Source organism: Eleginops maclovinus, chromosome 9, assembly GCF_036324505.1.
Source record: "Eleginops maclovinus isolate JMC-PN-2008 ecotype Puerto Natales chromosome 9, JC_Emac_rtc_rv5, whole genome shotgun sequence".
In the NCBI taxonomy this organism is placed as follows: domain Eukaryota; kingdom Metazoa; phylum Chordata; class Actinopteri; order Perciformes; family Eleginopidae; genus Eleginops; species Eleginops maclovinus.
Window position 1 is genome coordinate 21205896 of NC_086357.1, and position 26315 is coordinate 21232210.

Here is a 26315-nt window from a genome sequence, read left to right on the forward strand (position 1 = left end):
TTTGCGAATGTGCTATGGCTCTTGTTTACAATGTAGGTAGTCAAAATGACAGTGTATCCTAAAGTAACACAGCAAAAGGGGAAAAAAGGAGTGGTATTAAACCACACACCCCACACTTGATCAGCTGACTAAAACAACCCCCACCCCAGACCTTCCCTTCTGGGGGTCAGCTGTTAACCTTGTCCATGCAGTCAACAGAACCTGATTGATGGCCATGGTGTGTGTGCGAGTGCGTGTGTGTTTTATGTCAGGCTTAAAGTCTGGCTTTAACATAAAGGCCTCCACTGGAATCTCTCTGTCTGGAGGATGTTATGCATGTCCTTCATCTCTGATACATCTATTACGATGTGACTTTAATAGCACTGCTCTAAGCTTTTCTGTTTCCTTCTAACATCTCGCAGTCTTGAAACAGACATTAAACATTTCCCAAAGCATTTCTTTGATAGACGTGTGATTGAGTAAACTGGTAGCAATTGCATTCAAATTAAGTATTAAATCAATTTGCAATGGTGTTTTGTGAAGTCTTGAAAACACCGTTGTATCCTCAATTCACTCTAGAAGAAACACTGTCATAAATCAGGACCAAGAGGTCAATTTGTCCAAAAGCCATTGAGTACACATGGAAAGATTTACATCTTGTTTTTGACCCTTGAGTCACATAGCCTGCAGCCCAAAAAATACATTTGAACACTTTTGAAAGTCCTTCACAGACAATTAAAAGTCTCAGGTCTAGAGAAAGGCCATCACAGTTTCAGTTCTTCCACAGAAAAACAAAGAGCTCCACTCAGGACCCCGCCAAGCCAAAACTGATGTTAAAAGGCCTCTGACAATATAATTTTATATCCATGTTGACTTTTCTTGACAAGTGTGCTGAAATGTTGGTCTAACAAATAAGAGAGATTAACAATTTTAAAAGTATTTACAATTTAATGGTTATAGGGTCAAAAGTAAATGATGGTCTCATGTTTGTCTAGCCCACAGACAGCCAAGTCTCGCCTATCCCTGACCGACTATTCAACGCTAATCGAGGCGGCATAACCATCCAGCAACCTCCTGACAGGCAAGCCTTCATGTTCCGCCAAGTCTGAGTAAAGTGAGCCGTGAACTGTTGCTGGTTACAAACGCCTGGAATTTTCCAGTGTTTTCATATGTTCTGGAAAATAAAAGGATGTCATGTCAAGGTTCCCAGCTAGCAGCCGAATGACGGTGCTGGTTCAAAGAACTGTTATTTGTTCATGTGGAAGAGCTTTAAACTTCCACTGAGCCGACTACTAGAAGCAAGGCAAACAGGCTCCAATATCCACACTGTGCTGCCAGCAAATAAAACAAAATAAAAATCTGGCAAATTCAGATTCTGAAATGTACAAGTGCAAAAAGTAGCACAAGTTGGTAAATAACAAGAGAACAGAGGAAAGAGTCAGAAAAAGAGAGAGAAGCAGTGAGGGAGATTTAATGGGGCGGGTGCCATGAGGAAGTCACCCACAGAAGGGTGCCATGAGGGAAAGTTGGCATTCACAGAGTCATGTTTCAGTACTTGAAACCTGCATTCTGAACTAGAAGAAAACGAACAAATACAAAAATATAGTGGGCTTTGGAGAAAAATTTGCCATCTTAAAAAGAACTAAATAACTTAAGGGCACAAAAATTCACACATTCTCAATCTGTGTGTGTGTATTTGTGATGACCTGCATGTGTGAGCTTGCGTCTTCAGTGCAGAGAAAAGTAGGTGTGAGGGGTTGTGAAGAAATTTCAACATACCACACAACACTTGCAACAGGGGCTGTCGTGCTACAGGCACATCCCTAAAGAATAACTGAGAAAGTTTAAACATTCAGCGGTAATGACACAATTGATCATTTCTCTAGGGAACACTTTATGAAATAATAGTATCTCTGGAGGACAAAAACATAAACCTTTTTAACCCTCTCATTACGACCTGTTAAAGTCTTGAGAACATGATCTGATGGTAATATTTGTTTGTTAGTTAGTATGATACAGCCTGAACTGAAATTCAAAGTGAAGGTTCTCTGAAATTGACATTTTACTATTTTTATTTGCTCTTGTGGCAAACCAATACTAAAGAACAGGAAGGTTCAAATTGTCTAAGTGTCCAAAGTGTATTTTCACAGCTCCTCGTAACACCCCAAATAACCTTGCTCTCTTTTGTCTTGTGTGTGTGAGTGTGTGTGACATATCCACGCTTTCCCACACCTGCGGCCAGTGAACTACTATCACGCTGTGACTCATGAAGGTGGGCTTGTTGCCCGTAAGTTGCTGATTTGATTGTTTGCCAAAAATCTACTTCTAGCTGGGGATGGTATTTATTTCTATAACCACGGGCACTTAGGCTGGGACTATTACATCAAGTTCAACTGATCTTCACTCTATGACGACTGCATGTTGGCTAGTAGAGAAACATGTTTTAATCCTGATTATCCTGTGAGACCCCTAAGGTAAAAAGCATTGTCTATAACAGTTTAAACCAACATTTACTCAATGTCATTTCCACTTTTAAAGAGAACACTGGAAAGAGATACGGCGAACCAAAGAAAAATTGTTCACATATGTCGAAAACGGGGAGAATTCTTGACTTATTTCATTAACTTGTTTGCCTTTATTTTCAACAGCCAACAGTATAGGGAGAGAACAATGGTGGAAAGGGTGGTACGACGCACCACAAGGCTCCACAGCCAAGCTGTGCACTTGAGATTACACGTCATACATAGTAACCATTCGGCTACAGGTTAGTAGTTTGTTGGTGACACATATTGAGACTTACAAACATTTATTAAATTCTATCTCAAATCAAAGTTGCCAATACTACTACCACTGGTGAAAGAAACTGAAATGATTCATTACCATTAAAACTATCCGATGATCCGTAAACCTTAACTGTAATATTTGAATCCTTCTGCAGCCGCTGCCCAGTTTTCTGAACACATTCAGACCTGACAGATTTACTGCACCTTGTTTCCTGCATGAACAGTTTGGGAAATAATCATCCAGAATGCAACCCTGTATTTTCAACTAGCATCACCATGAGTTATTCTACGGCTGCAATTATACATGCAGGATAAGCAATAGGTCAACACTGAATCTCTATGTTCAGCATAGGAACCTGCATTACTGGCATCCACTCATCATCAGTCCATCCCCCATGCCCTCAACCATCCTCACCATCATTTAGTCACTTCCCGTAAGCTGCACGCCTAGGTAATGCTTGAAGTTTAACGTATGACAAACAAGTTCCCACCAAGAGGCTGCCGTGCGGCACCCCTTTTCTGTCCAGTTATATTAATTAGATCAAGTTTGTCTTAAAACAATGCTCAGGAAATTTGCCGTAAAAAGACTGTATATTTGGAACGAAGAATCTAACTCAGAAAGCCAAATACGCTTTTGATCAAATGTGGTATAAATGTCCAGCCCATCTGTTTGATTGGAATCGTTTCAGAAAAGTGTCTCTAAATTAAAAGTATTAAACAGGAGAAATAAAAAACATCTTTCAATGTTACTGCCTTTTTATGTGCACACTGAGAAGAGAAGAAAATGCTCTACAGGATAAAGGCTACGTAGCCTGCGCTAATGGAAGAAAGAACCAAAAAACGTCCATCTTCAGGTTGCTGTGTGCTAAACAAAAAACATTGTTCACGCAAAAACAACGTGACGCACCTGATTGTGTAATTTTGCAGATTCCTGTGAGAAATATAAATGCTGACGTTGTGGGATTAGCCAATAACTTTAATCAGAGATTCAGTGGAAATGTGCAAGACTCCTACCAATGAGCCCATAGATTGACATATGAGTCATAGAACAAAACAGTGCAGGGTTGCTTACAGTACAACAATGGCAATATTTAATAGCCATCATCTAACCAGACAAAAGTGCTATTTGGCCTGACACGATATCAGGTTCTCACACTTACTGGAAGACAGCAAGGAAGGAGTGAGACAAACAATCATTTGTCATAGTTCCTGGCTGGGAAGGAGAGCATCAAAGACGTAATGGGGGACTGACTGGCAACTCTGGTGTGCCAGCATGGAAATTCACAGCCTGACTTGATGATGGGCAAAAGCAAATGAATAGAGCCCAAATCCCAAACATTGATCACCTTTTTTTATTTTATTTTTTCTTCAACATGGCGAGTTAGTGAAGTATGCAGAAAATAAATAAGAAAAGCAGATTTTGCAGAATGAAGGCTTCTTTTTCCAGAACAATAAATGTAATGTAGATTTCTATTGAAAAAATGTTCTCATTCTATGACGTGGCTCAGGCTTAGTCCAGGAAACCAGCCTTTGTAGGCATTACCGAGAAACAAATTCAAAAGACATTTTTGACATTGACTTTATATCGTTTACTTTAGGTGTGTAACCTGATTCTAATATTTGCATTGCATGTTTACTCTTTGTTTTGATGTCAGACAACTTAAAGTGACAATAGGTGAACTTGCCTTCCTCCTTCCATAAGTGTTAGGATAATAAGGAAGTATATATATATTTAAAAAATCATTCAAGGAAGTTGGGATAAAATAAGTGGGTAGTGAAATATCTACTGGTCATACCAAGTTCATTGATAACTAAGATAATCAATCTCTTCACACAAGCAAGTTTCCGTTTGACAAAAGGCTTCTCTGACAGTTTTCAGTTACAAACCGTGACACCATAATAAAAAAAGAGTTTTCAATAAACAACAGACTTGACTCATCGTAAAAAAGACAACAAAGAAGCAAACAGTACCTTGGGAAGCGGTCGTCCCAGTTGTGAATACAATTTAGTCCAGAGCTGCATGAGAGACATGGGTCCAAATGCTGCAGTATGGTGGGGGTAAAACACACACACGCACACGCACACACTCCTGCTTCACCTTGAATCCCTGAAAGCGACAGCCTCTTCCATGTGTTGCTCAAAGTGTTGTTTTCAGCTTACAGTTGGTGCACTCCCACCCGACAGTGCACTCTCACCGTTTCACAGTTCCTCTCTGGTTCAACACACACATTCCCTCTACAGCAGGTACGCTCACACACACAAAGCCTGCTCCTCTCACAGACAAGGGGCAAGTCTAACACATGCTTCCCTCTTCGCCAGGACAGTCAGGTATTTGCATAAAGGGCTTACTCATAGTGATTGTGGACTAGTTCCTCAGAGCTCTGAAGGTGGTTGGAGAGCGAGCGAGCGAGCGAGAGAGCAGTAGAGGGGAGGGGAGAGGTGGGGAGGAGAGGGAGGGAGGAGCTTTCAGGAAATGATGCTTTTGTTGGTAAGTGACTAGAGTTACTGGCAGTCGGGCCCATTTTACTGTACATGGTGTAACTCAACCGCATTTGTAGTGTAAACAGTATTGCGCTGTGGACCTGGCCGCTCCTCACACCCCGCTGCTTACCGCTATGTTTAATGGGCCTGGGCCGCTTTTAATGATTATTATATTTAGAGACAGACTCCCTGCCAGGCTGCCTGTCTTACCTCATACTCTGCTTTTTCTCTGTCCATTTGTCTGAGCAGGCTCAATTTCAGTGTTGCTTTTTTTAGAAATGATAAATGATTGATATTATGACCCAGGGTGTAGTGATATACCGGTTTTAACGTAACACTCATAATTCAATGATGAAAAATAATGATGATATATTAATATATGTAAATAATTCATTGCCTCATTTCTATGCACTTCCTCCCAAACTGAAGCAGACACTAAATCACTTTTGAGACCATTTTTTAAAATAAACAAAGCTAAAGATACATTTGAGGGTTATACATTTTTAAATTTTAAAAGGAAAATGGGATTAATACTGTTATTGTTCATTATTTTGGCCACATTTTTTTTTTTTATGCATGTGTAGTTCCCAGGAGATTTTAAAGTTGGCCGGTCAAAACATGCCCCTATTCATTTAGCTCTGGTGTGTTAATGAACTTTAAAAGACATTTGGCAATCACATTTATAGTTTCCCATAGAAGTATGTCTTAAAAGGTCAAGAGCAAGCTACAAATTAGCCTTTCCCAAAGGTCTTTAAAGGAGTCAGCCACCATTTCTATCTGTGCACAATTATACAAAAACACATCATCATAAGTGATAATTCCCGCTTACTGGAACTAGGAACAGATTGTTGAAAAAAAGAGCATTCTGGGAATCTGATGGCAAGTGGGTTATTTTTGAAAATCCCAAGATACATATCAAAGACAGCGCTGTAACACTTGTTCTGATTGAAACGCAACATTAACTGTTTAAGGGGCCATAAACCAGGAAATTCTGGTCTTAAAACAAATAAATAATGTGATTCATCTCCTTCAAGGATGGGATGGAAGGGTCAATTTGCACATCCAGCTTCCAGGAATATGTGGTATCAAGCCAGCATGGTAAGGTACTGTAATGTCCGTCTCTGCAGGACTGCAGGAGAGTCAGACTCTCAGAGACTGAGTGGCGCCTGTCCGTGTTGTCATCATGGTAGGAGTGGGAATCCTCTGAATAATAGGTGTGTATGTGTTTGTGTGTGTGTGTGTGTGTGTGTGTGTGTGTGTGTGTGTGTGTGTGTGTGTGTGTGTGTGTGTGTAAACAGATAGGGATGAATCATTTATGAGCTTCTTTGAATACTTTAAAAAATACCTCATTGCATCACAGCCTAAAGAAGGGTGGATCCACGCATGTTTATTAAAAGACAAAACACAAACAGTTGCCTAGCACATACCTAATAAAATACAGGCCAGTTAGATGGTCAATCATCCGTATTTTATTTTAAAAGAAGGTGGATCGGGTGCAGCACTCCCAAAGGAAAACAGTGCTCGTATCAACCCTTCCTTCTTTTTTTAACTAGGGCAAAAAACACCAACTGGTTTCATTTATTACATCAAAAAATACAAGATGATCTTCGACTGCACTAAAATAATATCCGTCTGATTTGTTGTACGTTTCCTTGTTATTTAGCGAGGCACGGTCATATTTAGACTCTGGAGAGAAATGTCGGTTTGAACTGTGCTTGTGCAAATAAGGATGTACTCAAGTATCAGCTAAAGGGTCTGTAGGTACACAAAGGATTCAATTAAATACATGATTAGAGAGCAACCCTACGATCAGTGGACCTTATCCAGCATGCCGCAGCATTTAGCATTATTCAGTCCAGTTTAAGACTAATTGGAGTTTGCTGTTGGATCTCCCACTTCCAAATACATATACAGTTTGTTAGGGGTACACAATTACAATGTGGTAAAGGTTGAAGACACATTCAGGTTTTCGGTATGACTTCAAATATTGCAATGAAATCCTTTCAAGATAAAGCAAAAATGAGCTGTAAAAGCAGAGTGTCTCCCTAAGAGCGCACTCTGGACATGAGTATGTGTGAATGTGTGTGTGTAATAGTGAGAGGAACCGCAGGCAGAAAGAATGAGAGTATATAGCAAAAGACTATCACTGTGAATATTCCAAAACATGCTCAGTGTGTGTACACGTGTACGTACAGTATATAGAGTTTACAGTATGCGTGTTAATCTGCATGCTTGCAAAGTGTCATTCACTCTTTGAGGTTAGCCAGAGTGGCGAGTGAACAAGTTCTGTATTTGTAGTGTCTTCCCGTAAATCTAAACACTCTGGTGTTCTGCTTAGCAGTTCAAATGCACCGATCGTAGACAGGTGTGCACATGTCACTGTGGCAGATAGATTATCTTTTAAACCACAGTGATTGAATTTCAGAAGCGCAGGCGACACTTTTCTATGATATTGGTATCATTTAGTGCAGGCTACAGATTTGTTTTTGTATTAAATCCGGCGGTTAGTACAGCCCACACTTTTAGAGCTAATTTTACAAAATATAAAGCACATCTCAGCCTGCCAACCAATCTTTCAAGGGACTTAAGATTTATGTAGATCAGTAAATATGATGAAGCCCCAATTTGGTTTTGTCAAAGTTTCCACTGTTTGTATTAACTCCACTGAGTTGTTTTGATAATGCTTTTTAAGGATGTCATTAGTTTCCAAGTAACTCCCAAGAGACTTAATGTGTTAGGGGACTTTTGTTGTTTACTTATGCATGAATCACTTGCAATTGAACCACATTACAAAATAAAGTATTCAGTTTCAGTGGAATTGCCCTCATGTTCTGGTGCCTTACAGCATCACTTACTTGTCCAAATACAATAAACGTAACTTAAAATGTGAGAAATTAATATACAGCATCGTACAGTACCCATGTAATTAGTTTCTCAGCTTGTGATAAGTTGTTATTGACTTAATTGTCCAGGAAGGAGATCAAATCTCTTTGCGAGTCTATTAATTCTAATAAAAACAACCATTCAGCTTTACAGACCAATATCCACATGCTCCCACAGTGTGCTTCCTTACAATAAGAGGATATTCCAACCGAGTTCTGGCAACTGAATAAATAAACTGTTACACTGCAGGACGTCAAACCAAAAGAGACTTCTCCAACAGCTGTACAGTAACTAAAACAAGGACATGGCTGTGATACACATGGCAGTTCCCTGACAAACTAAACAAGGACTTCAACTGACTGAGCGTTTTCTGTGCCGTCATGGTTCAGCAGTGCAAAAAAAAAGAAGAAAATCTGCTTTGAGGTTAAGGACACAGAAAGAAACGAGCATGGTCAGCAGGCTGTTCTGACGGTTGGAAGGAATGCAGAGGGCGAAAAAAGGGTCCGAGTGTGAGGTGGTGGATTAGTCATGATGATCCCGTGACTTACATTTTCTCTCCATGCCTCACATGGTAGGGAGTGTCGAAAAACCAGAGAGAACAGCTGAGAAAGCACAACACAAGCAGAAAAACGTCTGTCTCTTTCTGAGGCTCAATAACATTCCACGTCTTCACTGCTGGGAAATTGCAGACCATGAATGAACCAATGATGAAACAGCCCATTTAAACTAAATGTAAAACAAAAAATACAAGAGATACATTTCTAAATATGTAGACATAAATATAAATCCTTGTAATTACTTGTAAGGAATACAGCTATAGCCAGAGGGGCTAAAACAGAGAACAGGAAAGCTAGGGGAACCCCATGTGAATCACAAATTCCTTGCCATTACTTCTAAGCACGTGATGAGGGTGACACATTACTTTCTTGTAGAGAAAAGTTTTCATTTGTAGTCTTTAAATTCCCCTTGGTTTAAAAACTCATATCAAACATTTTAATATAACTCCAGCTATACTTATTTTTTTCCACAGAACCACTACGCTCATCCACAGACCTGGACACAAACTTTTGACATTTCATTTAACTAACGCTTTTACCCGCAGTGACTAACAATAAGTTATGTTGTAGTGTTTGTGCTTTCCTTTAAACGGTTGCTATTTGACCTGCCAACATCACGTTATAACACAACATGAATATAAGCCTTGAAAATGTACACCAAATGCCAGCAAATATAACTTAAAGTGAACAATGAAGTCAACATTTGTTAACACTCACTCCAAGGACTTTCAAGTGTTCCTGTCCCAGACAATAGAATGTGCCCCTGCAATCTAACTTATTTGGCGAAACGTTGATCAAAGTAATTGAATATAAAACACAGCCTTAAGCTTTTATAAAAACCCTCAGGCTGTTAGACTCTGTAGCCTGCAGAGAGACAAAAATAAAAAATCAGCTAATCTTTGCACACAAAACCCTATCCCTCTACACCAAACTTGCTCATTTAAAAAGTGTTGGTTTATCTAAGCAATAACATCCCTTGTGTGATAGAATTAATTAAATGTAAAATGTATAGCAAACTTCAAGAAAAACATAATCAAACTAAACTATTTTCTCTGCATGTAACAGGGCCTTCATTGTTCCTTCTTATTCGCTGGGCTTCGTTATCTAGCAATGTCTGTAGTCATTTTATTCATAGAATATACACATATCCCTGGGCTTTGAACACACCTCACCCTGCTTTGCCCTTATTTTGAACCCAGAAAAACCCTGATGGCTGATCCCCTCTTCTTTGTCAGACATGCTAATCAAAATACTGTTTTGTAACCCATGGCTGCACTTCTTTAAAACTCATCATGGCACATTTTTTTTATATGGTTGCATAATGGCACTCATCTGCTCAACTCAAGGGGCCTCAGATTAGAAACTCACTGGGCTGTATTATCACAATTGCAAAGGCTCCTATTCATATGATTTGTGGCTATGAGGAATTAGCTGGACGGACACACAAGCACACTCATAATCATCTGGCATGGTGAGGTGATTGAAGCATGCACCTTTACTTCACTGCTTAATCTTAATAGTTGTGTTTGGAATTAAGTTACTCAAATGATTCACTTCAAAACCTTCGCACTTTCTAATCAACAAATCTCTCTTTGTGGAAACATCCCAAAAGGTTCCTGGTTTACCTGCCAGTGGTTTCAGAAGACGCAGTGTGGATGCATAGAAGAATGTTAAATTACAGTGTATTATTAATGACATGCCTCGACAGGAATGGGGCAGGTACTCCTTCGGTCGTCTAGACAACACTAGCCTTTAATCAGGCTGCTGCTTGGCACATTAAGCAGAGGTGAATACACTTGAAAGACAGGATGAAAGAAATGGGAGGGAGGCAAGGTCCAGCCCTCTGATAAAGGGAGTAAGACGGAGGGAAAGAAAAAAAATACTAGAATGCGTCCGACCGTGTTTTCATGTTGGCTCTTTTAGGGCACTACACTGTCAGTGCTACGTTAATTCACATTTAACTGGCTAACATGTAAGAACGTTATGTGGAACAAACCTGGGGGAAGTCTCCATTCCTAGGGAGGTTGAGGCCGGAAAAGTCGACGTCAGGGAATCCCGAGTACATGTCCATGTGCACATCCGGAGTGGTGGTGGTAGTAGTGCTGCTGTTCAAGTGGTATTGCCTGGGGAAAGGGAGGGAAGAAATGATGTTTAGTTTATTAAGCCACTGCTTCTCCAAGTAAAATTGACACATGCTCTTTTCTCCACCCTTATACAGTCACCCAAATGTACATCTTAGAGCTGCCAAATGCAACCACAGCCTTTCATATCTGTGCAAAAAGCAGCTCCAGTAGAGAAATGAAAGAGGCACTGAAAAGCATCTCATGTGATCGAGGGGTCAGAAGGGTCAGAAAGGGGTTAATTTTCTGAAGACAGTGACCCAGTACAGCAATACCTGTATACAATGATTCATCACTTTCTACTACATTACATCATGTTTTCAGCAAGTCCAACTCATTGCAAATATGTACAACACTTTCAGTTTCCCTTTGACAAGGACCCGAAAATGTACTTATGGAATGGACCGATGCCAGTGAGGTGAAGAAATATGCTCTTGTATCTTTCAAATTCAAAGTGTCTAACATTGAAAGTGTTCAAAGCCAAAAGAAAAGTTGCATCATCAACTGCCAAAGGTACAGGAGAGACAATGAAAACACGTATATCAGACAAGCAGAAAGAAGTTTAAATAAGGTGAGAGAAAAAGAGAGGGAGGGCAAGTGTCTAATGAGTCACTGAATGAAGAACAAGAACAGATCCTACCCACTTTGAGGATCAACGGTCCAACTTTCACCTGTAACAACCATCCTCCTCAGACACAGGTCCACATGCCTTGTATTCCCAACGTGAGATATGTCCAGTTTCTGGCTGAGTTCAAGTCAAGTCAAAAACGTAACTACCAACTTAAGTAGGCATACACCAAAAACGAAAGCAAAACTAAACCTTTGTAAAAAGGTGCAACTGTCACCGTGCCCTCCCACGCTCCCCTCGTCCAATCATGCGACAGGGCTCCGGCTCAGAGGGATTGAGCTCGGCCAAAGCCATTCACAGGATTTGGCTCATCGCCCTCAACCAGGGGCCAGAGATCAGTGAGACTGATTGATTTAAGTTCATAACACACCAAGAGGATGAAAGGGCAGACTAGAGCTCCATTTCAAATCAGGTTCCATGTTCAATTAAGATTTTTGGTAAATTTGTGCTTGAAATTCTGCATCATTTTTTTAGGTTATCATAAATGCAACTGGGTTGTGGTGTTATAGATATAGATTATCATATAGGATTTTTTATTTGGGAATGTATTTGCTATGTTTCTTTCTTATATAATGAAGAAATAAAAAGGTACATTTGACAATGAGAAAGGGAAGGAGGGAGATTAGCTTTTTAATCATGATGAGTGGTGAACATAAATTAGGAAGAAAACAAAGATTGAGCTCATACGGTTAAAGGTTGGTTTCAGTATTTAGAAAGACCAAATCAATCATTTAGCCTGGAATTCCCCTACATGGCATTTTAGCAAACAATGATACTTCAGTGATGTTATCAAGCCATGTCTTGGCTAGCTGGCATTACCTGCTCTCCAACAACACAACGCTGGCTCAGGATCTCTGCCAAAGGACCTGATTGACATGCGTTAAGCCCTCCCATCCAACATAGTCTGCCCCTTTAAATCAGTACTCTTTTTGGCATTGTTATTGCTTCAAATGTATTTAATGTGAGGCTGAAAACATACTAGCCAGGCATGTTATTTTAAGACTTCTTTTATTAACCTCAATCTTTAAAAGACAGTCTCTTTTATGAATAAGCTCTAAATGTACTACAATGTCTCTTTCAAATATTATAATCCAGTCTGTGTCATAGAGTTTTACCTGGGGGTTGGTCGGGGTGGCTGTTCTTCAAAACACACTTAACAAGCATCTAAGAAACATCCTTTCAACACACACAACACCTCGACTACATAACTTACAGTACTATAGGACATATGGGAAAATATAAAGGACTAGAACCGTTCATAGAAACATTCAAAAGTTTAAATGAAGACAGACATACCATATAAAAGCAGAACTGGTTAGAAAAAGAGACAATTGCCCTGTTCCTGCCAGGCACAACATGTGTTAGATGTGAAAATTGAATGCAGTTTCAAATGCCAGGTACTGTGACTTCTAAGAAACTACTCTTCCTACAACTGAAACAAAGAACAACAGTATTCGATTCAAGACAAATGGTCCACGAAATTCCTCGTGAGAAAGCAGAAATCTCCATTGAAATGATAATAAACAATATTATGCTCTTGTCCATAGAAAAACATGTTTATCAATATTCAGTCAAGCACCCAGAGACCATTCACACAAAGGCACACCCATCAATAAACAAATGCTGAAGATTCCTTGGAAGAACGGTTCCTTACTGACAAAACAATAATTAATTTTAGCTCTCATGCTATCATCAGCGCACATTGCAACAAGTGAACTTTGACACCCACACCTGAAAGCACATCAGTGTGTCTGCAGGCGGTATAAAGAGCGAACAACGAAGAGAAAGCACGCAGGAGGAAGGGTCAAAGGCGATGTTTTTTTCTGCTATTCTATTTTAAAATGGTGTCTAAAGTAATAAAGGAATATATAGTAGGAAGTAACAAAATGTAGTCCTATTTCACAGAGCCATGGTTACCTTAGAGGCACACAATATGAACCTTCATGATTAATAACCCAGAGTTGGTCATAGACGATCAGTAACAAACAAAACATTAAAATATTGGCAGACTTGTGGCCTGTTTCTCATTCCAAAACTGTAAACAAACACCCAGACTCGGCTGTGTGGGACCACATTACCATAACAAACTCGCTGTGGTTTGCTGAAATGATTAAAAACACCGGGCCTTCTTTTTCCTCTTCAAATTGTCTTGGGTATTTTTTTGATATACATATTTTTCGGGCCAAAGTGCCTTTATCAGAGAAACAGCGTTTAAACGGGGAAAATAGAGGGGATGACATTGCTGGAAATTTCCGTATATTGGCCACCACTTCTAACCACCGAGCGATACGATGGCCCTTAAATAGTTAAAAATAAAAAATAATGATAAAAGCAGAACTGGAAATTACCCAACATTAATTCATGAGACATGTGACATGAAAGAACAGCTCTGTGATATTTTACAGAGCCTTATGTGGATGAGCCATCACCTGATATAGTGACTGTACTGCTGACCTGTTCTGTGCAGTTTGGCAGGTGACAGTTAAGACACTATACTAGTTACTAGTTTGTTCTGCTAACTCAACATAGACTCACTGTCTCTGTGACATGTTTATCACCATAAGAATATTTACTGCTCTGCAGGTGAGTGAACGTGCAATCCAAGCGCTGGCCCATTCACAACTCCCCCCCCCCCGTGTGTGATTCACTTCTCATCTTGTTCTCAATGGTCATGTGAGAACAGTACTAGCATATGGGCTTTCAAGTTCAATCAATTAAAACATGAATCTTATCGTGTTATTACCGGCGCACATAAAAGCATTTGACAGAGCTTGTGCAGGACTAAGGTGAGACAAGAGGAGGCGGGCTCTTTGTGAACAGATGGAGTTTGGTGCTAACAGTCAGAATTGATAGACGAGGTTTCTCGGAGGTCAAATATTTTATTTAGAGACGCCCGTCATATTATTTGCCTAAATTAAATTGTGTTGCTGTGTTTAACAATCCTCCTGATGCAGCCGTGTGTTGCATAATGACGAGAATCCTTGAATCCTGAGTGCTAGATTATTAAAGAAAAGAAGAGCACAAGAGGGGCGAATGAACAGGGTCATTGCTGAAACACAGAAATACTGAGGCAAAAGCTTGAAATTGTTCCAACCAACATAGCCATCCTCCTGATTAGAGCCCTTGTTAAAAAAACAAAAAAACATGTCCGGTAACTCTGGCACAAAACATTTACGGACATCGAAAAATGCTGAATTAACAGCTTTTCAAACCACTTCTTGCTAAATGATGGTATTTACAAGACAAAGATTAAGTCACAAGATGATATTTGATCACCCATATTTCTTTAAACCACAGAAACTTGCTTTTGATCTTGATGCTTTTACACTATGAGAGAGAGAGTAAGATAAGGGTCTTGTAAAACCAGCTTGATGTCAGAAAACTCTGCTTTGACTGAACCCAAAAACCACAGACAACGCACTCACATCTGGTGCTTGAACTTTCAAAGAAACACTGCGCCGACAGCAATAACAAAACACCAATCTGTGAACAAACACTTCCTGAGTTGTGTTCAGTATGACACAGGTTCGACGATGACTAAATCAGAGTCGTTTTAAAAGTTTGGACTAAAAGCACGAAATGTTGTCTTTATAAAAAGAAGACTTTGTTTTATGTACATATTCAAACCCACACTAAATCTCAAATTAAATTAAAAATGTCCTGACATTTGCAATGGTTAAAAACAACTCTATGCCAATGATGACCATTTTAAAAGACAGTGATCCTCATCATTCTGACATAAGAATAAAAACCAGTTTCACAACTATGACAAGTGGTTCACAGCGTATGCCGAGCTCTAATGCAAACACACCTTGATGAAGATAACCTACACAAATCTGTATATATACCTGCTCCTTACCGTCCACAGACGCTGATACACACCAGAACTAAGCGACAGAAGTATCAGTTTAGTCCTGCTTTTTCTACTTTTGTCTAAATATCAATAATGTTGTATGGATTAGCAAAAGACTGGGAAGTTCGGATCCATATCCAAGCACCCCTTGACTGAATCTGCCGAAGAAAAAGCATGTCGACCAATTCAGATACACGTCTCAGCTGCATTATTCCATCACATTGATCGTCTATTGGACTGTGATTATGGTCAGAACGTTTTTTAGTGCACAGCTATCATGTGGCTGGACGGATGCCATGGATGACAAGACAAACTCTACATCTGCTTCTGCTCTGGTGTGATGTGGTGCTGCTTCTGCTACATGGCCGGGGTAGTCGAGAAGTTGCCTTTGAATTACACATTCTCTCACGCACACACACCTCATGTGGGAGGAAAGAGACAAACATCTTCCATTTAGTGGTGAGGTCATTAAAACGCCAGAGCTTCAAGATGTTGAGACTAACCCCCCCCCCCCCCGTGAGGCTGACACCGGGCCACCCATTACAGGAAATGAAGGATGTGTGATAAAGGAGACCCTCCCCAATGACGTGAGTGATGTGTAGTGTCAGGTTAAAAGAAAAGCATAGGCCTGATTGAGTTAGGTTACTTCAGGTGTCGCCAGGAAAGCAATAATATGACCTTATAATACCTGATAATAAATAATCAATCAGTTTAAGAAGAGTCTGATTACCTTTAAGCCCCTGTTCAAACACATTTCATAGGAAGGAACAACTTTTACCTTAAGGGTAGGCACAGATTTAGGGTGCAACCACATGTATTTCTTGCGATCCATTGAAATGAATAAAGGAAACACAGCTTCAAATAAACTCAAGAACGCAGCATCACTTACATTCAGATTTCAGTCACCGTCACACGGTACGTTTGTATTGGATCATTTTTGACTACAGATATAACTAGGGACTTTTAGATCTTATGGCACTCCAAGTGTTCTTTTACGGAACAGATACAGCTATAAATGTATGGTATCTGTCCTACATAATAATAACATTTATATGATTCAGACTCTGTGTCCTTTAAAGACGGTCAGTATTAAGGGGAAGTGTGTTTGTTTGCCATTTGGATGTGGCTGTTTCTCCTGCAATAATGAATGAAACAACTGCATGTAACTGCGTGTCACACTCGAGACTCCAGGATTCTTTAGCTCATGTGAAAAACTTCTAATTTCAACAGTTTGCGGCCCTCAATCTGAAATGCATTGCCTTGTTAGGAAAGTCATAGAGTACAGAGCAATCTTCAGATTCTCTGTGTCCTCACTGGTCATGTTATTTAGCTGATAAATATATTATTTCCTAGCTCATGATAATACTAGGCATGGGTTTGTGAGTGTGTATGGACTTACTGGTTTCCAGATTGCATAGGGCAGTGTATGTTGTATCCAGGCTGCTGAGAATAGGATCCCCAGGAACCAGAGGAGGGATATATTGAACTCTGAAACAGAGGAAGGACAAAATCTGTCATGTTAGGAAAAAACACATTGAAATATAAGAGTAAAGATCATAAGAGCAATAGACTTTTCCCTCATAATCTTAAAATAGAGCAGCAGGTTTTTGCTTATTTCATTTCAATGTAACTGTATAAGCATTTAAATGGTTCAGCCATGTTTTTACATCTTACCTGTAATGGTTTCTAGATGTTTCCATTGGGATCATTTCTTTTGTAGAGATCACTTAAAATAAAAATTCTAACTGATTTTTTCCAAATGTAATTTTAAAAACTGTAGGAAACAAATGCAACATTCTCCCAAAAGGTGACAGTAGAGGGCTTTCCCTCCAAACCAAACCAAACCATGTGGACACCGAGAGTTTTGGTGATATCACATGGCCTCAATCTACACGGAATTTCCAGCGAAATCTTGATCAGATCTGCCTGGTTATAACCACAAGTAGGAGCACTTCCTTTCTCAAACAAAACCAGATGAATTTCTGCAGAAGTGACATATCCGGGCTCAGATCAGGGATGTGACTACCAGTTATTTTATATTGTTGTATCTATTTGTGATTGTCAAAATAGTTGCATATTATTTACCTGCCAATAGACTAATAAATTACCTCAGATGTCCCACAGTAAATATTTGTGTTTTAGGTAGAGGTACAGCTAGAGTGTCGTTTACCATGATAGATGTGAGATAGTGGGGGATGTGAAAATAAAAGGGGCAATATGCTCCAGTAGTTACATTTTGATTTTGAAAATAAATGTCTCTATACTTATGCAATGAATACATTAAAGCAGTCTTTTGGGATTGATTCCTATTACTATTTCAAAAATACCTGACGTTTTCCACCAAGTAAGGCTATAATCAATAACAAAACGTGCAAATAAAGCTGTTAGCATACCTCTATGTTAGGGGAGGCCACCGAGAACAAGCTGCTGTCCAGCTGAGGGCCTTCTGGATGCAGGTAGTTCTCCCCGTCCATGGCCAGTGCTGAGGGGAGGGTGGGCATCAGACCAGAGCTTCACACATGACCACCAGCTGACTTAGGTTATGTTCCCTCCGACCACCACCCACGTGCTGGCTGTGTCCCAGAAAGTACTTCTAACACGAGCAAATGCTTTCCATGACCTGAGGAGGAGAGCCGATAAGGAGGGATGTAAAGGGGAGAGAGGAAGGGGCAGAGAGACATTAGAAGAGGTGAAGGGAATTTGTTCCAGCAAACGTAGTGATACATAAAGCATCAAAAAGGGGCTTATTTAACTTTAAATCATTAAAAGAAAGTAGGAAGAATTAACAATACCAATGCGTATTTTTTTACTCCTTTAAAAAAATGTCCACCTGCAATCCCCTCGTAAAAAACACACGTTAAAATGAGCTTAAACATTGGCCTACAATGGAAAGAAGATATAAGTACAATTCATTAATTTAACAGGAGACAATCATTTAGACCGAATTGAAATTAAACTATATTTAAAAATATAGTGTACATGTTTTATTGGGTTAAATCAAAACTGTTATAATATGAAGGAGATTACAAAAATAATTGTTCTTCTTTATCAACACTGACTCTAGTAGAGCACAAACACAGAATTCAGTAGTTCATAATATAGTGTGCGCTTATATGTATTGATTGACAGCGCTCATTAGATGGTAATCATCCAACATCATTCAAGGTTCAACATGCATCAGAGGACCAATTAATATCCCAGCTGGAGGTCCACAGCGCTAACAGGCTGGGATGCAGAGGAGCAGGTCTTCTCTCTGTCATAGCAACTGATCATTGATATACATCTATTCATATTTCACATAATATACACTAATAAGTATGCTGGTAGGTTCTCAGTGTTTTGCCTTTATGATAGTACAGTAGATAGACGGGAAATGGGGGAGAGGGGGGAAGTCATGCAGAAAAAATCCTGAAGTCGGATTTGTGTGTGTGTGTGTGTGTGTGTGTGTGTGTGTGTGTGTGTGTGTGTGTGTGTGTGTGTGTGTGTGTGTGTGTGTGTGTGTGTGTGTGTGTGTGTGTGTGTGTGTGTGTGTGTGTTTTAGAACTCAAGCTGTTCGTAATAATGACAGGTTGGACTGGATAGACCAGACTGTCTGGACAGGCAGAATCCTGTGTGATGCTAACAAGCTCCCCATTCTGGGCTCACACACACACAGACAGACACAGACACAGAGACACAGACACAGAGACACAGACACACACACACACACACACACAGGTGTTTAAAATACTATACTTTTCTAAATCTATTCTTTTGTTTTCATTGAAATGACAGATTTCTCTCCTTAAATCTGTCAGAATATATTAGGCAAACCAACCCCATAATTGGGAAACTAACCACAATGACCTACTTTCTTCAGATATGGTTTCACATAGAGGCCAGCTAACTCTTGAGTAGAAAAACTGGCAGCTTTGTGCTTCTGCTGCATAATTCAAAAGGTTTTATGACAGTGAAAATATAAAATAATGTGCATGGAGTCACTGTAGCACACTTTCATCAACTACTGATTCTACAAGCAGATGCCAAATATAAAAACTTGCATCATTTTTGACTGCTGAATCAATCCAATCACCCAGCTCTCCACAGTGCATGTCTGTGTAACGTCAGTGACACTCCCTTGCCCCAAACTAATCAGACTGTTACCTTCCATCCCAACTCCCTTCCTCCATTCCTTTCCCCCGATCTGCGACAGACCTGACGAGGTTACTGGGGGCAGAGCTGCGGTAATAAATCCTAATAGGGTTCATGAGGGTCCAAATAAGAGGGCCTTTGTGTGTGCATGTGTGACAGAGAGACCTTACCCAATATATTCACCACTCACATTGCCAAAACACACAAAGAAAGGTCCTTTTTCCCTCAAGCTGCCAATGTCATACTGTCTGGATATGGGTGAAGAAAATGTGCAAAGAACCAACCGGCAAACTTTCTAGGCAGGAGTTCATAAGAAAAAAAGATATGGGATCTGATCTGAACATGTGTGGACAGCTTCCAGCCTCTGAGGTCCAGATGAATGCAGTGGAAGGGAAACAAGGGGCAGTCAGGGAGTGTGTGTATAGAGCCTGTGAGGCCCCTTTGGTGTTGCAGAATTGTACTCAAAGGAGGCTTAAAGCTCGGGTGCATCACAGCTTCTTAAGCCTCTTGGGAGGTTATCTGGGTCAGAGGTCTTGATAAATTACTATAACCCTTTTCAGCCCAACATGCACGGCACAGGTGGTGCAGTTCCATGGGCCAATTGTATACAAGCAGTTCACAACCGTCCTTGAATAAGGGTTTTTAAAAAAAAATGTAATAGCTAGACCATACAGAAGAGGGGCAAAAGGTGAAGAGAAAAATAAATTGTGAATGTGCGTGGGTGAGAGAGAAACTAAACTGAAACTCAAATAGTGTAACTTTATCTGATGTAATTATGTCTTATTATATTCCATTACGTGGTTCAGGGTGATATTTATAAAACTATAGTTAAGTCTCTGAATGATAACAATCACAGGTTGCTCTGTGTGTAGGAACACACTAGTAGTTGTAGTAGTATTTATAGTAATAGTACACACTCTACAGCTGGCAGAAAAAATTCGTCAGTATTTGTGACGGCTGAAAACACACTAGTTCTCCTTATAAGCCTGAGCAGACAGTATCTGTCATTCCATCCCCTGTTGCCACGTCACCCACCACCATGGCAGTTACTGTCTCTTAGCAACAGAAGAATGTCCGTATTTTTCTGTCCCCTGTTAGCCGACCCCCCAGTCCTCCAGCGAGCCCCTGAGGATAATCGATACTGATCATTGTAAGAGTGGTCCCCCGTATCTGCTTCCTGTAAGGCCTCTCATTACCGGAAAACAGCAAACCCCCTACTACTCCTAACCACCAGAGCAGAGGGAGGTGACGGAGAAAGCTATCAGTGGAGTGAAAGAGGGTTGGAGATATGGGAAAAAGAAAACACAAGATAAGAACGAAGCATGCCGACTGCAGCGCTGGGGACACAATTGGTTCATTCATCAAAAGTAGCATACACAGCTTTTTTTTCAAAACCCTACCTTGTTATTTAAAAATGTGTCTCTTTTTCCAATATCTGGATTAATAATGTGTATCAAGATTGTTAACTAAATATCCTATATGATGAAAAGAGAATGGCCATGCTATAAAGATATAAACACACAAAACCGTTGTTATAAAGCAGTGGAGAAAGATACTATTTCGTAGGGTAATCTGTTAAATCTGTTAATTACTTCAAAGGTTACTGCTGGTTTTTGTTCAACCCCACTCCCATGTGTCTCCCCCAATCTCTCTCGGTGGGTGGCCTGGCGCAAAAGCTCACTGCAGGGAGATTAGGCCATTTCAGGTGCACTGATTGTGAAAATCGGAAAGAAATGAAGCTCACACACTATGAGATGACGACAAATCATACCGATTGACCTATGTGGGAAGAAGGAATGCAAACATGGAGATTTAGTGACGTTGGAGAGCGTAATTCCAGAGAGGTGGCCAGTTGGTTCCCTTTATTTGTGTGAGTCACTGTGTCAGTCTGTAATCCAGACAGAGGTTCACAAGCAGCGTGTCACATCAAAAACACAAGATGTGTGTTTTTATTGTTAACATCACCCAACATGTGCTGCAAGTATATAAGGTAAGAGGTAAAATGCTGTGTGTGTGTGTGTGTGTGTGTGTGTGTGTGTGTGTGTGTGTGTGTGTGTGTGTGTGTGTGTGTGTGTGTGTGTGTGTGTGTGTGTGTGTGTGTGTGTGTGTGTGTGTGTGTGTGTGTGTGTGTGTGTGGCAGGAAGTACTGTCAGGTTTTATGCTGTTGGCCTTCAGTGAGTATCAGTTGTGGCCAGAGCACATGGGGATCATCCAGGAAGGTGTGACTTCCTTAAGCTGCTAAATCACGATTAACGCTCACGAGGAGAACAACCACCCTGCCTGGCACATGTGCCATTTCACTCACAAACGCACACTCATATGTGGAGTGTTGACATATATTCAAACCTCCACTCACACACTAAAATGATTTGAGTCTTATACAATATTTATTATTTTACCCTACAGCCATTAAAGGTGAATAATTCCTAAAACTAAAAAGGCAGTGTAATTGAATGACTGTGAAAAAAGACACACTTTTTCTAAGGTTTGGACAGAAGGATGGTCAGTATCCCACTTTCTTTTGTCTCCCCACAATTGTTGCTTCATCACCTCTCACAGGTACTAAATCCTTCTCTAGGTACAGAGATAATCTTTCAACACGCATCTCTGATTTATCTTCATTAACCACAAGCTCAATGCTGACAGATAAATGATGTTAACCATATTTCCAACCGTCATTTCAACAAAAGTACCAGTCTACATTGGGCTGTATGACGTTTTACACTCCACGACGTCACACTGATAGAAATACACTATGACTTTTGTTCACTCGAAGAAAAAATTGAACCACAAGAGTTGGAAACAATCATACGCAGACATGACAAGTTGTACATCTAATTTTACAAATAGTATTATACTAATAATATGAGTGTAGTCTAATCCTTATCTACAACTATCTCATTGTTTCTGTCACTATTCTTTTGCATCTGTCTTAACGAGTAATCATTTAATCCAAAGCACAACAGTCACTCATCACCAATCTGAGTCCGTCAGCATCGCCAGTAATCAGGTTAGAAATGATCAAGCAGCAGCTGCCTGACACCAGAGCAGCGAGGGGGCTGTTAGTTGGTTATGATTGCCTAGAATGGCTGGATTCATTAGCTACCGTGATAAAATATTCATAAAAGGAACAAGTTACTTCCCAGGGAAACACAGGGCTATGTCATTCAGAGCAGCCTTCATTATTAATTAGCACCTTTTCAAACACAAAAGCATTATACATGCCTCTGTTTGCACAAATACACACACAGACACACACTCTCCAGGGCTGTGGACAGCACAGTGACCTGGTAGGACACGAGACAGAGAATAATGATCGAGTGACTGCGTAACCTAATCTGCTGTCTTATCAAAAGTCGGGAAATGGAAACAATTTGGGTTTTAAGAGCCTGTTGTTATTGCATTTCGACTGTTGAAATATTCATCTCTCTGGACTGCAACAGCACAGAGGAACACATTGGACAAATGGACGGTCATTTCAATGATTTGGTCTGCATGAAAAGAACGGCTCAAAGATTTTGTTCCTTACGAAGGGATAATGATCCATCTTAATTAGATTCTTATTAACCCACTTTAAGTGGCTGTTCAGCACCAGTTTGCCTTGATGATAAATATCTTTGTGCCCACAAACACCAGCTGAATGACACATTACATTGATTTATCCATAAAGAGGGGGGGGGGGGACTTAATTCAGCTCTTGTGGCTCAATGGATGCCTTTGTTGTGGTAAATAAAGAAAGAGGAAAGAAAGGTGAGGCAAGAAAAAGAGTTTGAGAAAGAAGGCCAAAGCTGGGGCAGCGGAGTGAAGTAGAAACAGATCACACACTCTGGTTCTGCAATGGCTTGATGACACTCTTTTTGAGGACTAAATCTACTTCTACCACCAGCAGCACCCACCAGAAATAGATCAAAGCATGTGTACATCAGAGAGAGAAGGATCCACTTAGCTGCCTCTTTGCCCCGTTTTCCTCTGACATCTAATTTCCTCAGAATAGAGGGAGGATGACACATGCTAGCTGGGTGCAGCTCTCTGCCCTTTATTGCTATTGTTAGCTTGATTTACATAATACATTTGAATAGAAAATACTTGACAGATTTGAACAAGTGATTAGGAATTATTCATTTACAAGCTATTGATTCTAGGTGCATCTTCTCAAAACTAATTGTCTCTCTCCACTGTTGTAAGGTGAAGTAAGAAAATAAGACGTTATAGGTATAGGCTCTTGTATATTGTAATTACATTTATACTTTGTGGGCTTAGAATACTACTTGTTCTCTTGTTTCTATTTTAATATTATCAGATTACCAACTCATTACATACAATCTTGCCTTTTTAATGTACTTTCATCAGCCTGAAAATGACACTGCTCCTCCTTTTCCTTATTTTTTTCTGGCGGTAAAGTCTTATTATAGTTTACTTTATCTCTTGGCATCAGATGCTTTAGTCTAATTATATCAGCCTTTTGATTCTCAAAAGTTTGAACCAACTTTGTCACAATTTCTCTAACCCTCCCACTCTATACCTTCACTGCCCCATATTCTCTTTGTGACTCCTTCCCCATTTCCATCACTATCCCTCTTTCTATTGAGAGCCTGTTGTTTTCCTATTTCCATCACAATCCCTCTCTTGCTGTTTGCTATCCATGTCTACATTTTCTTTATGTTCATTTTGCTTTCTCCCCTCTCACCCAGCCTGACCTCCAGATGGATACTGCTGATCAGTGGCATCTGGTTCCTTGAATCTCCATCTCCACCCCCTCCCCAACCTTCTTAGTTGTAGTTAATCAGAGGCAGTCATAACACCAGGGAAGGCTATCAGATGCACGTTTCACAAACAATTAACATAGCACAGGGAAGCAAGATCTGGACCGCTGCAATAGAGCGCGGGATAGAAGATGTGATGTTACAATCAGAAATGTGAAGTCCAATTGTCCAAATATTATATTATGTCGCATAGTACTAAATATATTCTTGAGCTCTAAGTGCAGCTTATCCTGAAATGGTAACTGGGGCAAACCTGCAGCTCAGAATCTAAATAGCTTTTAGTACTTAAATAAATTAAAAATGACTGAACAAGGTAAGTACGGGTTGATGCCAATGTAGAGTAAGTGTTTCAGTTTAGTGAACTCAGCCCTGCCGCTGTTTAAATCCAAATAGTTCTGTGTTCCACTTCCATTGACCTCCATTCTCTGGCAAGCGTGAGAATATTGCACCACATGCAGAGTCAGGGAGTAGTCTGTGTCTGTCCGTCTGTGCATCCCTTTGCTTTGGAATCAAATGAGGCTCATACTCAGGACAGGTAAAACTACTGCAAGCCAGTAAAATATAAAGATTGATTAGCCAGTGGAAAAAAAGATGTATATGTTTGCGACAGAAGATGTATAGTTTAATTAATTTAAAACTATGAAGTGCCTGACACACTAACTTGCCCCCTCACCCTCTTTATTGAAAAGGTTATTTGTTTTGTAAAGAAATTGACATCAGCCAACATAGGTATTTTTTATAGGGACAGACATAATGCTTGACACCACCTCATTTCCCATGCTCTATTTCATTTAATCTTCTTAAAGATACAATCTCCAAAACTGCGGGTAAGTCAAAAACAAGAAAGAAAAAAAAACTGCTGCTGCCTCGCAAAAAATAACCACATACTCAAAAATCTGATTGGAACAAGATATGCAAGATTAATTGAACCGTTCGTTGAGGACAAAGGTTAGTTCAAACAAGTTAATAACCTCGGCTGCCAGCAGTGTAAATGCCTATAGGGTAGGACGAGGCAAGACGAAATGTAGTTCATTGTTTAAATAAAACTAAATTGGCTGATGGGAGGAATGATGTGTCAGTAAAGGCTGTGTTTATCTCTCCCTGACATGTTCAAAGTAAATATCCTGGGGATCAAACAGTGTCAGCCTTGTAGTTAACAAGAATGGCAAACATTCACTTGTTGTGTATTGTCAAATATCCTTAACCAAACATCAGGGTGTCCTGTAACATGTTTGTAAAGAGACATTTGGGAATTCATATGGACCTAAATCTAATGAATCTACAAACTGCCGTCCCGTTATTATAAAAAAACGCACAAAGACCAGAAATTCTAAATAATTAAAAAGAAAACAATTTATTCTCAACAAATATTGAATGCTAAGTCAGTGGTGAGGTGTAAAGTGTCTTATAAGTTGACACTGAACCTCCAGCCAGGCAGGGCATACAGTGGCCGGTGATAATAGGGCTGTGGTCTGTGTATTACAGCAACTACCTCCACTCACAACTTAACTGTTGTGACAGTAAATTGATTTGCAGTGGGTTACAGATAATGCATAACTTCAAAAAGGCTCAGTGGGTAGTTATGCTGTGAGCAGAAAGAGGTGCATGAATAAAATGGAAATTTGGAAATAAAAAAACATCTGCAGATAGGTGTTCATTTTCTTTAAAGATATTACCCTAAACAACATTGAATCACCTCACTGTATTTACAACAATAATTATCTACAAGAACATAAATGTTTTGAAATGAATGGTGGAAACTGCATTTGCAATCAAATGTGCTATCAGAAGATAACCTCATATAAAACACATCTTCTATCATATTATGCAAATACACCAGTGCTTTAACAATCATCAAAACAACATGGGTCATTGACAATGCTATTAGAGGCCATATGTTGGGTAGATAATCACAAATGTTTTGATGTGAAATGTGGAAAAAAGAACCAATCTATTACAAATGCTTCTCCAAACATTTATAATCGAGGTTATGAGTCAACTTTCAAAATAATGTTTGTTTTGTACTTCCCTGATAATCACATGGTGCTGGATATAAATCTAAGCTTATAAGTGAAACAATGACACACAAGGTATTCAGTCATCCATCAACGTGGACACTAAGATTTCTCTCAAATTT

The 26315-nt window shown here is 39.8% G+C and overlaps 1 protein-coding gene across 6 annotated transcripts in view; it reads right to left on the reverse strand.

The window, feature by feature from the left end:
* The window catches only part of sbno2b (strawberry notch homolog 2b), a 54925-nt gene that overhangs the window by 25548 nt on the left and 3062 nt on the right, over positions 1-26315 (reverse strand). For 3 of the 6 annotated variants that reach the window (XM_063892343.1, XM_063892342.1, XM_063892341.1), the window contains exons 2-4: positions 17678-17904; positions 16684-16772; positions 10680-10806 (exon numbers count right to left, since the gene is read on the reverse strand). In XM_063892343.1, the coding sequence (XP_063748413.1) occupies positions 10680-10806; positions 16684-16772; positions 17678-17785 (324 nt within the window). In that variant the 5' untranslated portion in view covers positions 17786-17904. Of the gene's footprint in view, positions 1-4733; positions 5162-10679; positions 10807-16683; positions 16773-17677; positions 17905-26315 lie in introns of those variants that run through there. The other 3 variants (XM_063892346.1, XM_063892345.1, XM_063892344.1) reach the window with 2 other exon arrangements.